The 15,434-nt window shown below is 39.9% G+C and overlaps 5 protein-coding genes across 6 annotated transcripts; 2 read left to right on the forward strand and 3 right to left on the reverse strand.

The window, feature by feature from the left end:
- Nucleotides 1-418: 418 nt before the first annotated feature.
- LOC107271396 (cytochrome b561 domain-containing protein 2) lies at nucleotides 419-2,340 on the forward strand. Its single transcript, XM_015747354.2, has 3 exons — nucleotides 419-569; nucleotides 735-1,689; nucleotides 1,754-2,340. The coding sequence occupies exons 2-3, from the start codon at nucleotides 1,480-1,482 to the stop codon at nucleotides 2,249-2,251; spliced, it is 708 nt and encodes a 235-aa protein (XP_015602840.1). The 5' UTR covers nucleotides 419-569; nucleotides 735-1,479; the 3' UTR covers nucleotides 2,252-2,340.
- Nucleotides 2,341-2,606: 266 nt separating this feature from the next.
- LOC107271395 (lachesin) lies at nucleotides 2,607-9,376 on the reverse strand. 2 transcript variants are annotated; one of them, XM_025088521.1, is made up of 5 exons: nucleotides 7,209-7,339; nucleotides 6,807-6,894; nucleotides 5,537-5,736; nucleotides 4,497-4,710; nucleotides 2,607-3,800 (listed from the first exon to the last, which is right to left on the reverse strand). In XM_025088521.1, the coding sequence occupies exons 2-5, from the start codon at nucleotides 6,871-6,873 to the stop codon at nucleotides 3,379-3,381; spliced, it is 903 nt and encodes a 300-aa protein (XP_024944289.1). In that variant the 5' UTR covers nucleotides 6,874-6,894; nucleotides 7,209-7,339; the 3' UTR covers nucleotides 2,607-3,378. The 2 variants fall into 2 exon arrangements, with proteins under 2 accessions (XP_024944289.1, XP_015602839.1); XM_015747353.2 differs by lacking the exon at nucleotides 6,807-6,894 and adding an exon at nucleotides 8,922-9,376 and having other exon boundaries at nucleotides 2,608-3,800; nucleotides 7,211-7,853.
- A 2,126-nt stretch (nucleotides 9,377-11,502) lies between these two features.
- Nucleotides 11,503-12,452, reverse strand: LOC107271332 (histone deacetylase complex subunit SAP18). Its single transcript, XM_015747200.2, has 4 exons — nucleotides 12,264-12,452; nucleotides 12,047-12,153; nucleotides 11,778-11,972; nucleotides 11,503-11,694 (listed from the first exon to the last, which is right to left on the reverse strand). Exons 1-4 carry the CDS (start codon nucleotides 12,333-12,335, stop codon nucleotides 11,601-11,603), a joined length of 468 nt encoding a protein of 155 aa, XP_015602686.1. The 5' UTR covers nucleotides 12,336-12,452; the 3' UTR covers nucleotides 11,503-11,600.
- A 192-nt stretch (nucleotides 12,453-12,644) lies between these two features.
- On the reverse strand, nucleotides 12,645-14,446 carry LOC107271327 (proteasomal ATPase-associated factor 1). The gene is made up of 6 exons (XM_015747196.2): nucleotides 14,229-14,446; nucleotides 14,110-14,150; nucleotides 13,766-14,034; nucleotides 13,481-13,686; nucleotides 13,078-13,396; nucleotides 12,645-13,010 (listed from the first exon to the last, which is right to left on the reverse strand). Exons 1-6 carry the CDS (start codon nucleotides 14,288-14,290, stop codon nucleotides 12,690-12,692), a joined length of 1,218 nt encoding a protein of 405 aa, XP_015602682.1. The 5' UTR covers nucleotides 14,291-14,446; the 3' UTR covers nucleotides 12,645-12,689.
- A 56-nt stretch (nucleotides 14,447-14,502) lies between these two features.
- LOC107271333 (dolichol-phosphate mannosyltransferase subunit 3) lies at nucleotides 14,503-15,330 on the forward strand. The gene is made up of 3 exons (XM_015747201.2): nucleotides 14,503-14,666; nucleotides 14,726-14,953; nucleotides 15,037-15,330. The coding sequence occupies exons 2-3, from the start codon at nucleotides 14,726-14,728 to the stop codon at nucleotides 15,094-15,096; spliced, it is 288 nt and encodes a 95-aa protein (XP_015602687.1). The 5' UTR covers nucleotides 14,503-14,666; the 3' UTR covers nucleotides 15,097-15,330.
- The last annotated feature ends 104 nt before the right edge of the window (nucleotides 15,331-15,434 follow it).

The raw sequence follows: 15,434 nt of genomic DNA on the forward strand, positions 1-15,434 counted from the left end.
TCCATGGATGCTTGAGATCTTTTAAACAATCTTCCCTTTTCTGACGCAGTGGCTTAGGTACCTGGGGACTTGATTTATTTTTCATTTCCTAATGAACATTCTCCGAATACTCTTTATGATATATTACTCGTCAATTTATCAAGGTATGTTCTCATTCACATATCTTTATATCCCGTATTTGAATTTCCCGCCCTCGGGGAATCTTCATACCTTTTCTAGTAATTAGCTATAGCGTAACAACTCTTGTCACTGTAAATTGCATTAGAATTTGTCACTGTTGAGAAATGTTCTCTACATCCTTGGCTCAGGCCTATCGATGAGAATCGGTATTTACTATCTTTACGTGCCGATTGACACGCGTAAGGTGAAGTACTGGAGTATTATCATTTGATTAACCAATATAAAATTGTTAAGGTATCCGAGGTATTGAACGTACTTCGTAAATGAATGAATTATCGGGTGTACTGAACTTTCTTGCATTTGATCGTGTTTTAATTTCACATGTACACTCATAAGCGATGCACAGCCTTGCAGCAGCGCAGCACAAGCCAACGTGATCTAAATATGATGTAAGTATCTAATCTGCATATCTGTCTAGCTGCGTCATGGTTGATAAACCGTATTAAAAGTAAACCAATCGTAAAATATCTTACAAGGAAACTGTTTCCTGTGTCCTCTTCCACTTTTGCTCGTTTCTGGTTATGTTATTCTTCATCGAAATCTTATTTTTTTAGCGGCGGCACGTATTTTTCTAGTGGCGAAAAAGAAGGTTGTCAGGGGTGAAATCAATCCCCAAAGTAGGGCACATTTTGGGAATTAAATTTCATTCCCCCTTAATTCGATACGTTTCCGTTTAATGACGTAATATCTCAGCAAACAAAAAGTGACATTTACATATTGGTCATGTTAGAAGATCAAAGCAAAGGATTTACAGTTATAAACGTTTCATAACAAATTTTATTAACAAGCCACATAAGCGCCTTTATAACGTAACTGTCATATTATTGAATGGAAAAATTCAACATTGCGAGTATGTCAACGTTACTTAGTGCTTGTTCGGATTCTACTTATGATAAGAGATAAAAATTATTCCTTTTTCAAATTGTAGATTAAATTTTACATTCAATCACTGAAACGTTACATGTGTCTAGTGATAGTTTTTATTCGTTATCATCCTATACATACAAAAATCATAATCCCCAGATAAAGCGCAAGACTTGCACGATATATAAATATTTGATATTTTCCTAATTAGTATTTTAGATTAACGACTTCCTTGAGCATTACTCAGCGGTCCTGAATTAAATAGTCTACAGAAACTTGGATTATTGTGCTTTAAATCTGTCCGGTGACAATCCAAAATAGTGATTGTTCCTTAAGAAGGCTATAGCCAAAAGTATTTCCATAAAAATAAAAAAAATAAATAATCTATAAAAGTAACCATAACGCAAGTATCAAGCATTGTAAAAATCTACAAACATGTCAAATCCCCAAGTCGAAACCGGAAATTCAACAGTCAACTTAACGGATCCAAAGCCAAAAGCAGGATTAAAATGCTCTGATATAATTCTTATTGCTATAAATTGCGTGAATCACATATTAATACTCCTGGTGACCGGATACATAATGTATCTTACGGTAAAGCCATTCAATACATTTGATCGCCACGTATTATTTTGCACGATAGGGGTGAGTGAAATTATCTTTAAAATGAAATAATAATGCACGGTACTCATTAAACTTTTTTTATTAGTATGTCCTACTAATGGCGGAAGCCACAGTAATCCTGGCTGGTGAAAATGTCTGGACAATATGTCTGACGCGTCGTGGCAACAGTCATCTGCATTGGATATTGCAATTAATAGGAGCAGCATCAATTATCTATGGCGTCTACGTCGTCTACGATGTAAAACGAGTTCATTTTAACAGCCAGCACGGAATCACGGGCCTCACGTCCGTCGTCCTAATGATTGTCAGTATCGTCCTGGGTGTGCCTGCTCTTTTCGCCGCCAGATTGCGCAGAACTGTCAAGCCGGTCGTCAGTAAATTCATCCATAACCTCTTAGGTATCAGCTGTTTCGTTGTCGGGATAGCCTCACAGATAATGGGCTACGAACTCAATTGGATGAAGGCAAGGGTGCCTGACGAGGTCATCCTATTGTTCATTATCGCCACTGTCATGGTCACGGTGTTCTCATTGATCGGCGCTCTTCGGTCACTCTGGGGACAGCTTCTTGGACTGTGCAGATAAATAGACGAGGGAGATCAGGGCAAGGGACCCTCTATTATTATAATCTTGTCAAGAAGGAGAAAAAAGTAAATAAAAAAGATACTCGAGTGTCCCATCTCTTTCTTTTTCTTATACCTTCAAGTTTTTTCTCATTCACTGACCTCGAGTGTCCATCACAGGTTAAAGAAAATAGCTGGACCTTAATTTATTTGCTTCTTCAGTTCTCTGGTCGCAGTTTACCTCGTGTAAATAGATATACGTATCAATACCAATTATAAAGAATCTATCCCAAGTCATGTCCAACGTATGCCATTAATTAGAAAAGAAAAGCTGAGCACATATCCAAGTGAAAATATAAGCAGTAACTTTTTTTCTTTGAATTTCCTAATTCAAACTTTTCTTCCTTCAATCAGAAGGATTCTCTGCTCGATGAGGCATATGCACTTATATAGTTTTCTAAAATCGATAAATCTGTCGTTAATTAAATTATCTGCTGAGAATTTGATCAGTGATTAGTAAATGTAACGTTGAAGTAGATTGTAGACGATATATCTTTATTATACATATATACCTAATTTATGTACGTATGTATATTATATACACGCATTCTTATTAAATTACACAATCGTGCACCACGAATAATAATTAGTTTCATCCGCTTTTTGAGCCTCCTACAATCACTGGATCCAAGATATTCCCCCATACTGTTTTGTATCGCGCGACACAGAAACATAAGATAAACTAACGGCAGCCAAAGTAAAAGCTGTTGTCTAGCAGATAATTGCGTCTGCAAGCATCCGGACAGATTTTATCTCTCTTATAAAAACGATTGAATCCCAGAAGAATTTTGACGGACGTCGTGACGATCAAGTTTCACAAACGAAAATTAAAAAAAAAAAATTGCAGAGATCAATCTTTCCTGCATTCCCAGTATATTGCATGACTGAGACCTGTCGGGGTGCTACGCTAGACACAAAAGGCGTTCCAAAAAAAGATCTTCCGTCTACGTCCAAGAGACACCAGCCGATTACTTCCTTCCCTCTTCATCCTCGATCTTCGGAAAGGCCACGCACGCTTTAGGTAAGAGAAAACTAAATACAATGGTCAAATAAATAAATCTACACGAACTTGAAGCATCGATTAAAGTTTCAGCACTGTAAAACAAAGACAGCCGGTTGTGCTGTCATTCTGAGCAACGTTGGCAGGATGAATAACACCAGGAATGCCAGTGCTGGTCCTGAGGAGGCTATACTGTGCTGCATAGCGGCTGGATTGTCCCCGTTGAAGATGTGCACCAGTACCCTGGCAGGTTCTGCGTTATTAGCAGCGCAGGTATAGTTCCCCGAGTGTTTTCCTGATGCCCTGGGTACCTCCAACCAACTTTCCCGTCCATTCAGATCCGTACTGACGTTCACACCTTGATCCCCGTCATAATTTATCATACGGAAGTTGTGGTACCAGAAGAGATAGGACAACGTCTCGGTGGACTTCTTAACGAGGCAGTGAAGTTGCAGGGTGCTACCGGGTCGCACGAATTTCTCCGGCGGCCCGGTTATCTCGGCACGAGCATCTGTGGGAATACGAAGGAGACATGAGAAGCTTGTAATTTTGTTAAGGGCGTGGGTTAACCCCATCGGGGCCTCGAGGTCAGGAGTTGGCTTTTCTTGCGACGAGGACGTACCCGACTGTGGGTACTGCCAAAAACGCCATTTGTTATTACCGCTGCTCACGGTTCTACTCTCCCTCTCTATTTATTACCTTGAGCAATAGTTCGCTGAGACGGAGAGCGAAAGTGAGGGGGAGGAGAGATAGAGAGAGATAGAGAGCACGCAATTTATTATATCAGAGGAACAAGGAGCGCCGACCTGAGATCACATTGGTGCGACTGAGAGAATTTTAAGGTCTCGGATGCGACACGCCTACCGAGTGTTAAGGGTACGATAGAGGGTCTAACAGGGATTCTCATTTCTTTAGGCAATGTTGCCGGTTCCAAAAAGTTTCCACTTAGTGGGTCGAGTGGTAGAGGTTGTTAAAATACTGCTATCCCCCGCCCCTCGTACCCTAGATAGTGTATCCTCTTGGACATCGTTACTCTTATGTGAATATACATGTATATAGCTATATATAGTATAAGCTGCTAGTACATACTCTTAGATACGCATAACTATATAATGGCGTATATGACTATATAAGAATCTGCATCTGGATACATAGATATTACATCCCCTCGTAAATCCACTTTTAATCACCAGTTAATAACGCTTACCGACGACCTCCAGAAGCAGAAATATACTCGTGTGCGGATGGGTGGATACTTGGCACTCGTAGAGACCAGCGTCCCGACGCTGAACGTACTTTATTTGAAGCGTCCAATCTTCGCTGTGGTGAAAATGTATCGCCTGGAAACGCTCGTCGCTCGCGTACGTCGCCAGGCCTACCGTGAGCAGCTGCTGAACGTCTCTTCGTTTTATCCACGTTACCTGACGAAGACACAGAATCAGGAATATGCGTATGACTCGATGCCAGTTTGGAGGGAAGCGAAAAAGAAAAAGAAATACTGAGATAGGAACCAGCTAATAAATATACGTATCTCTGTGTAATCGAGTAATTTACCTTCGAGTTGGAAGATTCTGGGATGAAAAAATGTCTGGCTGTTATGGGGGTCGAAGGTGTGCGAGTAGAAAAGGGAAGGCGACAAGAAAATGTGTGGGGGAGAGAGAGAGAGAGAGAGAGAGAGAGAACAGAAATGTTAATCAAGCTGAGAAATAAAATTATCCATCGTATCCCGTTGTAATCCCTTATAACGACTCACTATTACGGTTCTTAACTCTCTGCTGCCTTTCTTACTCACCCTAGCGACCACTCTCTCCTTCTCTCTCTTTAGCTAAATAATAGCAGCTTCTGTATCTAGTACTAGTAGACAAGCTCTATTCAACAGCTATCGATTCGATTCTACCAAACAACCAGTCGTTCAATGGCACTCGTGGCTTTTCATTTTGATTCCCGTAAAGGAAAAACTTATTCAGCGATCAATCAGGGGTTCTCATTCGGAGGGAGCTTAACGTGGAATTACTGATAGCATCTGCTATCAAGGTTCCCGAAGGCTTTGGGACCCTATTCCTGATAAGCCTAGACAGAGAGCTAACTTTGGCAAAAGTTCCTTGTAATGCTATACCTGTTTACTGATGTTTATGTATAACGTTCTATGTATCTACGAGGTATATACAGACTGGTCCACGTTCAACTTTGATGTTCCTGGTTCGTTCCAGGTACCACGTGATGTCTAACTTCTTCGAAGTGACTCACCATTCCATCACCGATATTGTGGACGACACAGGGTATAAGGGCGGTGGATCCTGATTGGGCGGAAATCACTGTTGAATTTTGGGTGCCAAAAGTCATCGGCAACGTCGGCGGCAGGTCGACGTCCAATGGCTTCGGGCTTGTTCTATCTATGGAGTTGACGCCGGTACCGACGATTTCCGCAGTCACTGCGGCTGGGCTGTCTGAAAAAGGTCATTCGAGCGCAAAAGAAATAGAAGCCTTTAACTGGGGGAGGAAAGAAGGAGATATAAAAAAAGGGTCGTACTCCTCGAGCAACTCTTGGAGTCTAGCTTGGATAGGGCTTGCTCGATTTTACCTTCTGGACGAAGAGCCGGAGACGTCAGGGAGGTAGGAAAACAGGGGATGCTACACCACTTTAACCACCTTCGTCACCTTCACCACCACCATCACTGACGTCACTGAATCAGGGTAGTGGTGAGTTTGTCCCTCGCGAAAACACAGCGAATCTCGTTAAGCAGCTTACTTGGATTTTCTCAGGTCGCCTTTTCTTTTTAGGTATTTATGAGATTGCGAAATGGATCATTGCGAAATCGAGAGCGTTACCACATTCTATTGATCACTTCGTTGGGCTTCCTGGGGGTTGACTGTATCGGGATATCTTGTTTTCTTTCAAGTTCTTAATTAAAATTGAATTCATTAGCGGTTCAATGTTACTTCCACGAGAAATGCTGTATTCATGAGCGCAAGACTGGGTAAGGTGGAAATAGATAGGCAGCCAGAAGGATGGTAAACCTGGGAAAATGCTTAACTCGATTAGCACGGTAAAGGCAATAATAAACTGCAGGACGAATTTAATTATGATCCGAGTACAGACTTCGTGGATGTCTTCTTCGAATTTACATGTAAACTCTTAAGGCTCCTACTAAGCCACATTATATCCACGCACGTAAAAGGAGCGCTGACGTCATAATAGAGGAAAACTTGACAATCGTTCTTCTCCTACGTTTTACATTAATTCGTCTATTTGTTCCGCCGTCCTTATACGACACAGCGGGTCTCTGCGTTTAAGTATATGAAATATTGAAGTTCAATAAACAAATGTGCGAAAATTAGGCGTGCTTAATGGCGGCCATCGTGAGAATTTGACAGGTGGGTCCATGTGGGCATTACTCTTGAAAAGAAATGTTTTTAAATTACAAATTCCGTTAATCCGGATTCCTCGTCGCGCAAGGAAGGCGGCTTAGCTGTTAATGTGTAAAATTAAATGAAAATAAAAGAGAAAAAGACATACAAAGGTTTTTCACGCTTTTGACGTCGTCGCTTCGTTTACGTGTACGCACGTAGATCAACCCGGACATCAGTCTTCGTAATTATCATCCTGAGAAAAGGGTAATATTCATATCAGATGCTCCTTGGACGTTACTGACTTTCCGCTCTTTACTCGATTAACCAAACTTGGTTCTGGTTGATGTTATCAAGGATATCTTAACATCTGAGGAAAAATAGAGCCTGGAATTTATTTCAACGTTTAACCCTTGCTCACTTAAGATCTACGTCCATCCCTTTCTCTCTTCTATATTCCCCCCCTTCCTTCCTTCCTTCCTCTCATCCACCCTTGTCCCCTCTGGGTATCAACTTTCCTAGCGTATCCGTCCCAGGTAATATCTTGCCATAAAACCATCAAGGAATACTAACCGATCCTTAGAAGAACATTGAGCAGCAAGGAGAGTATCACCGTGGTGGCTCTGTAGCCATGAATGACGATAATCAACCACTGACTCAACGTGGATCCCATTTGTCGTGGTCCCAGGGTCTCGCTTATCATCTCCTAGTTTGAAAATCTTCTCGCCACCCGTCCACCACCTCCTTTACTTCCTCCAGGATACTCGCGGCTTTTAAAGTCCACCACGAGTTCACCGGAAATCCCGCGCTCCTCTTCTTGGCAGCCGCAAACTTTTCATTCTCGTAGTTTGCATCAGCGTCTACCCCACGAGGGACGGATCACCCACGACGGATATTGTACAACTTTCCACGGGGAAACCTCTGGCTCTGTCCGTAGGAGTCGCATCGACCGCAGGGGAATCCCCGGCAAGCCGTTGGAGAATATTAGGAAAACTCCGTATATCAGTAGTCCGTCGATACCTTATTACGTGGGCTGAATCTCAAGGAACTTTCTCCCCTCTGTGGAAGCGCTAGGACGTAGAGGCAGGGTAGTTCCTTATCCTGAATTCCCGCTCTCGAGGACGATACGCAGACGGAGGATTACTTGGCTCGGTTATCATGAACTTTTCATTCCCTCTTGCGAATTTACAGAAGTAAGTCACCTCTTCTCTCCTACCTGAAAGACGGTTTAACGATTAGCGTCAAATGCTCATCCCCATCCCGTCATCCTTATGTTCCCGGTAGGCGACAGGATGATTTTTACCCCGCCTTTCTTCTCGCACCCGAACATCATCCACCCCTGTATTGTCCCTCATTGCTGACCAAGCCTTAGTACGAAAAATAATGGGAAACTCGAACAATCAGCTCGCTGAACCCCTTCGAGACCGGGTTCACTTTTGAAAAGCTGTAACTACCCGCACCCTGAGAATAATAGTACGTCAAGCAATTTAATATCGTGAAAAATGAGTAATTTTCACTGGACCACCCTTTCTATGCTGGGAGCTCGTTAAGGGTGCAATCAAAATTCTATGAGCTAAGCTTCTACTTTTTATAACTATAAGTCTTGACGCTTCGATATTTCCTACCTATATATGCGTGTGTGTTATTTCACATAGATATTCGACAATGCATATAATATATATATATATATATATATATATATATATATATCTTTCTCATATACATGAGGATCGAAGAATTGCTAGCTTAGATGTCGGCCTGGAAATTTAATGGGATTCTCGTTATTTGACTTTTTCTATATTTCTTCTGGCTTTCTTCGCTCGTGCCTTCCTTCGTCTTTGGCTTTATTATTTTTTTTTATCCTCATCCTCCCGCTCTCGAGTACCAGTAATGAGGATCGAAGAATTGCTAGCTTAGATGTCGGCCTGGAAATTTAATGGGATTCTCGTTATTTGACTTTTTCTATATTTCTTCTGGCTTTCTTCGCTCGTGCCTTCCTTCGTCTTTGGCTTTATTATTTTTTTTTATCCTCATCCTCCCGCTCTCGAGTACCAGTACTGACACAATCGTAGATGCACTTTAACGAGAGCTTTTCAATTCTTTGTGCACCGTCTCTTCGGAAATCATTAAACCGTGGCTGAATCTTTTGAAACTCCAGGACGGTGAGCTCCGCGACGGTTTTTAATGACGATAAAGAAAATCTTCAATTACGAAAGAAAACGGAAGAATAAAAAGAACAAACCAAACGGCGCTCATACAAAAAGCTAAAGTGGTTCATTCATACCCGATGATTATTGGAGATACTCCTTAACGTCAGCAATCTTCTTGATCAGCGCACCACTAAAACTCATCTTGATTGCTTGACAGCGGAAATCAACTGTTCCCAATTCCTTGACGAGTTCCTGCCTTCACGTTTAATCTCTCGACCCAAGTCACCGGGAGTCGACAATTCTGCGGTCATTGGTCGAGATAGTTCGTCGCGTTTCCCTGTTCCGTTTTTAGTGGGTCGATAAGAATTTTCACAGTAGCAAACTCTATTCAAGTCATCTTCACAATCCCAATATCTTCGACCATTTTATAACCTACTGACCAATATACACGCAACGGATCAACAGTTAAAATTTATACTGTAAATATGATACAGCATCCGTTTATGTACAAGTACGGAGAGAGAGCAGCTCCGGTACTTGCCACGATCTCGTCGCGACATGCACTGACCGGTTCAGCCCTATACTCCGTGGGTAGCAGCAGCGGGTAGCACCGTCAGTCCTATGAGAAGAGGTGAGGAGGAGACGAGGAGAATCCTGGCAAGAGGGGCTGATACACAGCGCGGGAGCACAAGGAGGATAAGGGAACCTGGGATCTACCAGGGAGTCTCAGTGCTGAAGATCCTCGTGGTTAAAATAGGGTGCTTCCCACTATTTTTCCTTATTACGTTCTTTCCCTTCTTTTATGTCTCTTATCTCCAGGACTCTTCACAAAGCGACGTTACGTAGCCTCAGAAAGGTTACCCATCGCGTAATTGACTCGGAAGAAATCGACGCGTCCGCAACATGAAAAAATGGATTGAATTCAAAATACAACATCTCGTAAAAAAAATAAGTTCTTATGTCACCTTAGATCCTGGGTATCGTGTATTTGTAACCTGTAGGATCTTCTTCGGAGAAAATTATATTTCCAGTGCGTAAAGGTGTATCGTCTCGGGTGAAGATTGGTGTTATATGTAGGCTGCAATAAGAAACTACTGACCCCGGTTTCTCTACATACGTCAGGGAACCTAAGATTAACGATAAGCCGGCCCGATTCGAATTTCGTGGTAATAGGATAGCGGGGGGAATTTTAAGGATAACCCTGGAGACACGTTCCTGGATGTTCTCTTTGACGCAAGCGCCCTTGCCGCCCCACCCAGTTGCGGAATCGCACATATATCCCTCAAGCTACGCTTACGTATACTCTTAACGCACCTTGATACGCATTGGCTATGTTCACCATCTTCAGGATACACACGCAAGCACACGCACACACCCTTTTATAGTCTTGTTGTCCACCTATACACTACAATCGGTTTTTCTACTTTCCTTCAGAATTCTACACCCATATGTACATACCCCCATATCCTCCCTTTTCTACCATCTATATGTAAAGGCTGTTCTATAGGTTAAGGATTGCCATACTCCGGTTATCCTATGTGATACCTCAGGTTCAACTGGTATACCTAACCTATAAGTTTGCTAGGTAGGTAAAGATTACAAGCCTCCCTGCCAAATCCAAAAGAGAGTGGCATGTATTCGACACCAGGACTATACCCTTCTCTCCGGCATAGGCCCTTTCCTAATTTATGACGCCTTAATGCCAAACAGATAAATCTCTCCCGTGAATTTATTTCCGGAAACGGAAGTAAACCCCTAGAACGGGAATGGGTTAAAACGGTTTATTAGTCCTCGATGTTCTAGAAGATAGTTCCTCGTCGCTTGATTCTCCTCGTTTCTTAGGTTTTTCATGAGGAAACTCTTTTAAGGATTTCATGCTTTTCCTTCTCTCTTCTCTCTCCTCTGGGGTTTTTGTTTATTGGTTTCCCACTGTTTACGTTTCTTATATCTAAGAGAAACTTGAAAGGTGAAACTTATTGGATCCGCCTTGACACTCCACGTCGTAACTCTTTATAACTCCTGAGAGGCAACTTTGTCTACTCGACGAATACGCCCTTTACGTCTTCCTCGAGTATCCTTAACAGTAGGGGTTACTTCAGGTCTCTGGATATATAAATGGTCCAGGATATTTGATAATAGACACTTCCTTTGGATAAGCTTCAATTTCAATTCCAGGGGACGTTCCTGTTTTACCGCGCTCTACCCAAACATCAACGTCAACCCTCTACTGTCTACTTGTCTAGACTAATTTCTCTTCTTCCGTGACCCTCTGTTTGCACCTATATCCAATCGTTTATCTTCCTTCAACAGTAAACTGCTCGAATAGCTTTCTCTTTATAGCTCAGGAAGCAGCTACCCTGCGTTCCAATTCCCACAGAGTTCGAAATGCTGGAAATTAATGAGCTTGATACATAGCTATTCTTCTTTATTATAACGTTCCAAAACGGTAGAGCTGCTACTCTGATTTTTGACCTCCACGATATTCATGTAATTAAGCTGCCAGTAAGGTCTAAACGGTTTTAACATTTTACCGACCTTTGACGGTAGCGTTACATAATGGAGAACTTGAAAAGCCATTGGTACTTCTTTATTTGTTTTTATACCCTAAGCAGAAATAAGTACCGTTAATCGGATCACAGCATAGCCTATATTGCGTGTATATGACTTGTCTGGAATGTTAATTTTTTGTTACATAGTATAGATTTATATTAAAAGTTGCAATTTAAAAAATTTATTATTATATTCAACTCTCTTTGAACGTTTTCATATCGTTAACGACGATTCTTAATAGCTAATTCATATGCTTGAAGGTCTTAGTATTGACGCAGTCCTCCTCGTCTAGCAGCTGGTTGCATCATTCTGTTTGGCGGTGTTATGGAAATGTCCAGATAGTCTCCAATAGTAAATCTGGCATAGAACAATTTTTTACATTTTTAGTTCTGTATGCTATAAAATGAAATGCATAATAATGCATTCATTATTCTGAGTACCTTGCTTGCGCTAAAGTTTTGTTGTCATCAGCCCCTTTTTGTCCTGAACAAGTCACACCAATTTCTCGCATTCTGTATCCAGAGTTTCGCAGCTCTGGTGTCACCAAGGAGAAATCAAAGTAGGTTCCTTTACTTCGAGCATCAGGATTAACTTCCTTCACCAGGCCTGTGATTTCTCGTAACGTTGCATCCATCCTAAGTTATATAATCTCAGTTATTGCATTCCCTTACACGTTACAATAGTTTCATTTCATTCAATATATTTTTACCATGTATAAATCTGTAGTTCATTAGATGGCACATTGCCTCTGCTGTACTCCATAATATTGTGATGTCGCCCATTATTACAAAAGACACGAAGAAGGAGAGGACATGTCTAAATGAAAATCAGTGACATTAATAAACATTATACAATATAAAGTAATATAAAAATATCAACAAACATTCACCAAGAGGTTAGGAAACGCATCAAATACGTTGTTTTACCTTTTCTCTATCAACAGGTTTTTCTGGAAGCTGCTTCTCATCCACTACCATAGATTCTAATACTGATGTCATGCTTTAATATCTTATTTGCATTTAAATATCAAAGGACAAGTCAAATTTTTCAATATAAAATATGTAGACAGAAGTAACTTTCAGGACGCTTCTCTGTAGAAAACTAGATTGAACAAATCACTACACCTACCTATGCAACGATAAAACAGAAAACCACTACCCCACTGAATTCCCTAGATTCGAATTTAACAAAATGGTGGAAAGGACACACATTTATTTTTTTAAATACAGTCTTAAAAAATCTAGGTATAAATGTAGTAGTAGATATTTATGTAATTCTATAAAATGATACAATAACAATATTTGTTAAAGTAATCCATAAATTTGAATATATTATATTCATAAAAGCTATTTTTATTTCATCAACGATTCTTTTGGATTCTCAATTTTGTATTTTCTAATATTACCATCTCTGGATGCTGTAAAAACAAAACTTTTACCATCCCAAGCTATTCCATAAATTGGATCGAAGTTTGATCCTGTCAATTGAAGACGAGGTACTGAAGCAGTATTATGATGGAGAAATTGTACTTCGTACCCCACACATGAACCATCCCCTAGTCCTGCTAGTAACACTTGTTCTCTTACTGTTACCAAGGATTTTATTGGGCTGTTACTTTCATGAATGATCTTGATCGATGTCAATTTCGAATCCAAAATGCTTATTAAGTGAATCTGTGTCAGACACAACATATGACATATTAGTTGTTTGGTTATTAAACAAAATAAATAGTGTAATTACCTCTCCATTGTCCAAGCCCACTGCTATAATTTCATTATTAATCAATGCTACGGCTGTTACAGGAGAATCCAAGGTCCTCCTGGATAATTCTGCTCTTGCCCTTACACCAATTAACAGCAACAAGCCATCGTCACCACCAATTGCAAGAATCTTATCTTCGGTTCCAACTTCTTTTTCTGAATATTCCATTTTAGTTGGTGGCAAGACCAACCGATTAGACGAAGTTAGGACGCAGCAGGTAATACTGGTGTTTTCTAATTTACACAGGATACCGAGGCATAGAGATTCTCCAACATTCCATAATCGAGCTGTACCATCTCTAGAGATTTAATTTACCGTTTAATCTAGGGCAATTTATATTACTAACCTGTAGAAGATATCTATTTATCAGTATTTTTCTTACTTTGATGTGGTGATAATATTTTTGCCTCTATCAATAATAGCAAGATCTGTCACAGGACCTGTGTGTTCTCCAAGAGTAACAGGACATTGTCCAGTCATGGCACACCATATTCTTGTTCTCCAATCTGCTCCTCCTGCGAGGACAACTACACCCGAAGGGAAGAATTTACACCTGTATATATCACCAATGTGTCCTTTTAGAGTACACTAAAATTAATTGAATTTTTATTTAGACCACATATATGGTATATGTCATTAATTCTGTAACATTTAATAATATATTTACTCTTATGACACCTCTCTCCGTTTCCCATATAAATAGATCTCCCTGAGATCCAGCCGATACACCAAGTCCTCCATGAGATACATCGATACTAGTACACGCTTTATCATGTACCGTAAAAGTAATTACTGGAGCATGAAATGCAGTGATTACCCCTGAAGCTATATGTTTCAATGTAACTGAATCTCCATGATATGCTAGTATTTCAAACCCCTCAGAACATGATATCTTTCCATCAAGTAGTTTAAGTTTTCCTGTAACACTGGCTTGATCTATAATACAAAATCCAATTATCGAATACTTTCTTATTCATGATAAATTAAAATACTTTCTGAAAACTGAATTACCTCTATACTTGTAGGATATCCAAGCTTCCTTATCACGTCCTCTGTTTTCAAAATGGTATTATCAGTAATCAAAATTTCTTAAAATATCAACTGGATTACAAGCATAAATATTTAAATACCTGAGACACTTGTTCCAGTCGCTCTGAATTGACAAGAAAGGAACAATATCTTCAGAAGCCATGTCTTTTAAATTCTTTGATCTTCTCTTAGAAGGGCTCAGTATCTAATTAAACTCAAATAAATAATGCGTAAGCTGCTACATTTATTTTTTTACTGAATCATTCAGAAACACTCTAGACTGCTCTAGACCGGCATCGGACAGTGGCGTACTCTCAAGTTTACCTGACGTGATCAGCTGGTGAACTGCAGTGAACTGACAACAGCATGGCTGCCACGAAAGCATTAAGCAGCAGCAACGTGAAAGCTTAAAAACTTAATTGAACCTACAATAAATATAATTTACAGAAAATATTATTTTTATAAAATTAGCAGTACATTCTCTATCATTTTTATTGCATTATAATTTTATACGGAACTACATAAAATTCATTGTAAAGGTATGAAGACACAAATTCACTTTATCAATTAAAAATTAATTTATCTTATAATTCTGTAGATGACAAAATTAATGGAGTGGCTCCTCTTCGCGACGACCTTCTTAGCGATTTGGATTGCTGCATTAACTGGAAATATTCATCCATCCTTGGTCTCTGAATGGAGGCCACTTATTCTTCTATTGCCAATCATCTCTTTGTTTCTGTTTGGTCTCTATGCAGCCACTGTTGTTATGTACCGTGTCTTCACTTTCAATAACTGCGAAGAGGCTGCTATAGAGTTACAACAGGTTCTTAACATTGCAGTTCAATTTAACATAATAAATAGATCAGCAATTCTCAGAGATTTAACGATATCTATTCTCTGTTACAGCAAATCAAAGAAGCTAAAGCGTTTCTTAGAGAAAAAGGAATCACTATCAAGGAGAATTAACAGTTTTGCAACTATACTGATTTCCAGATGAATCTGAGACTTTGCATAGACAAGGGAGCAGGATACCTCTAAAAGGAAATACTGGTAATCGTTGTATCGTGTCGTTTATTTCAGCGTTGAACTTCTTCCCTGTGAATTGCATTTTGTATAATCACACGTTGTTCTTTTACAACATATAAATATATTTGTATCCGCAATATATATAATATATACGTGTCTTTATATATATATATATATATGTCTATATATTGACACGACTCTTGAATCTCTCCTCATAGAAGAAAAAAAAAGCAATACCGAAAACAATTTCTAACAACAATTATAAAAAGAACTAAGGG

Source organism: Cephus cinctus, unplaced genomic scaffold (genome assembly GCF_000341935.2).
Source record: "Cephus cinctus unplaced genomic scaffold, Ccin1 Ccin1_scaffold0935, whole genome shotgun sequence".
In the NCBI taxonomy this organism is placed as follows: domain Eukaryota; kingdom Metazoa; phylum Arthropoda; class Insecta; order Hymenoptera; family Cephidae; genus Cephus; species Cephus cinctus.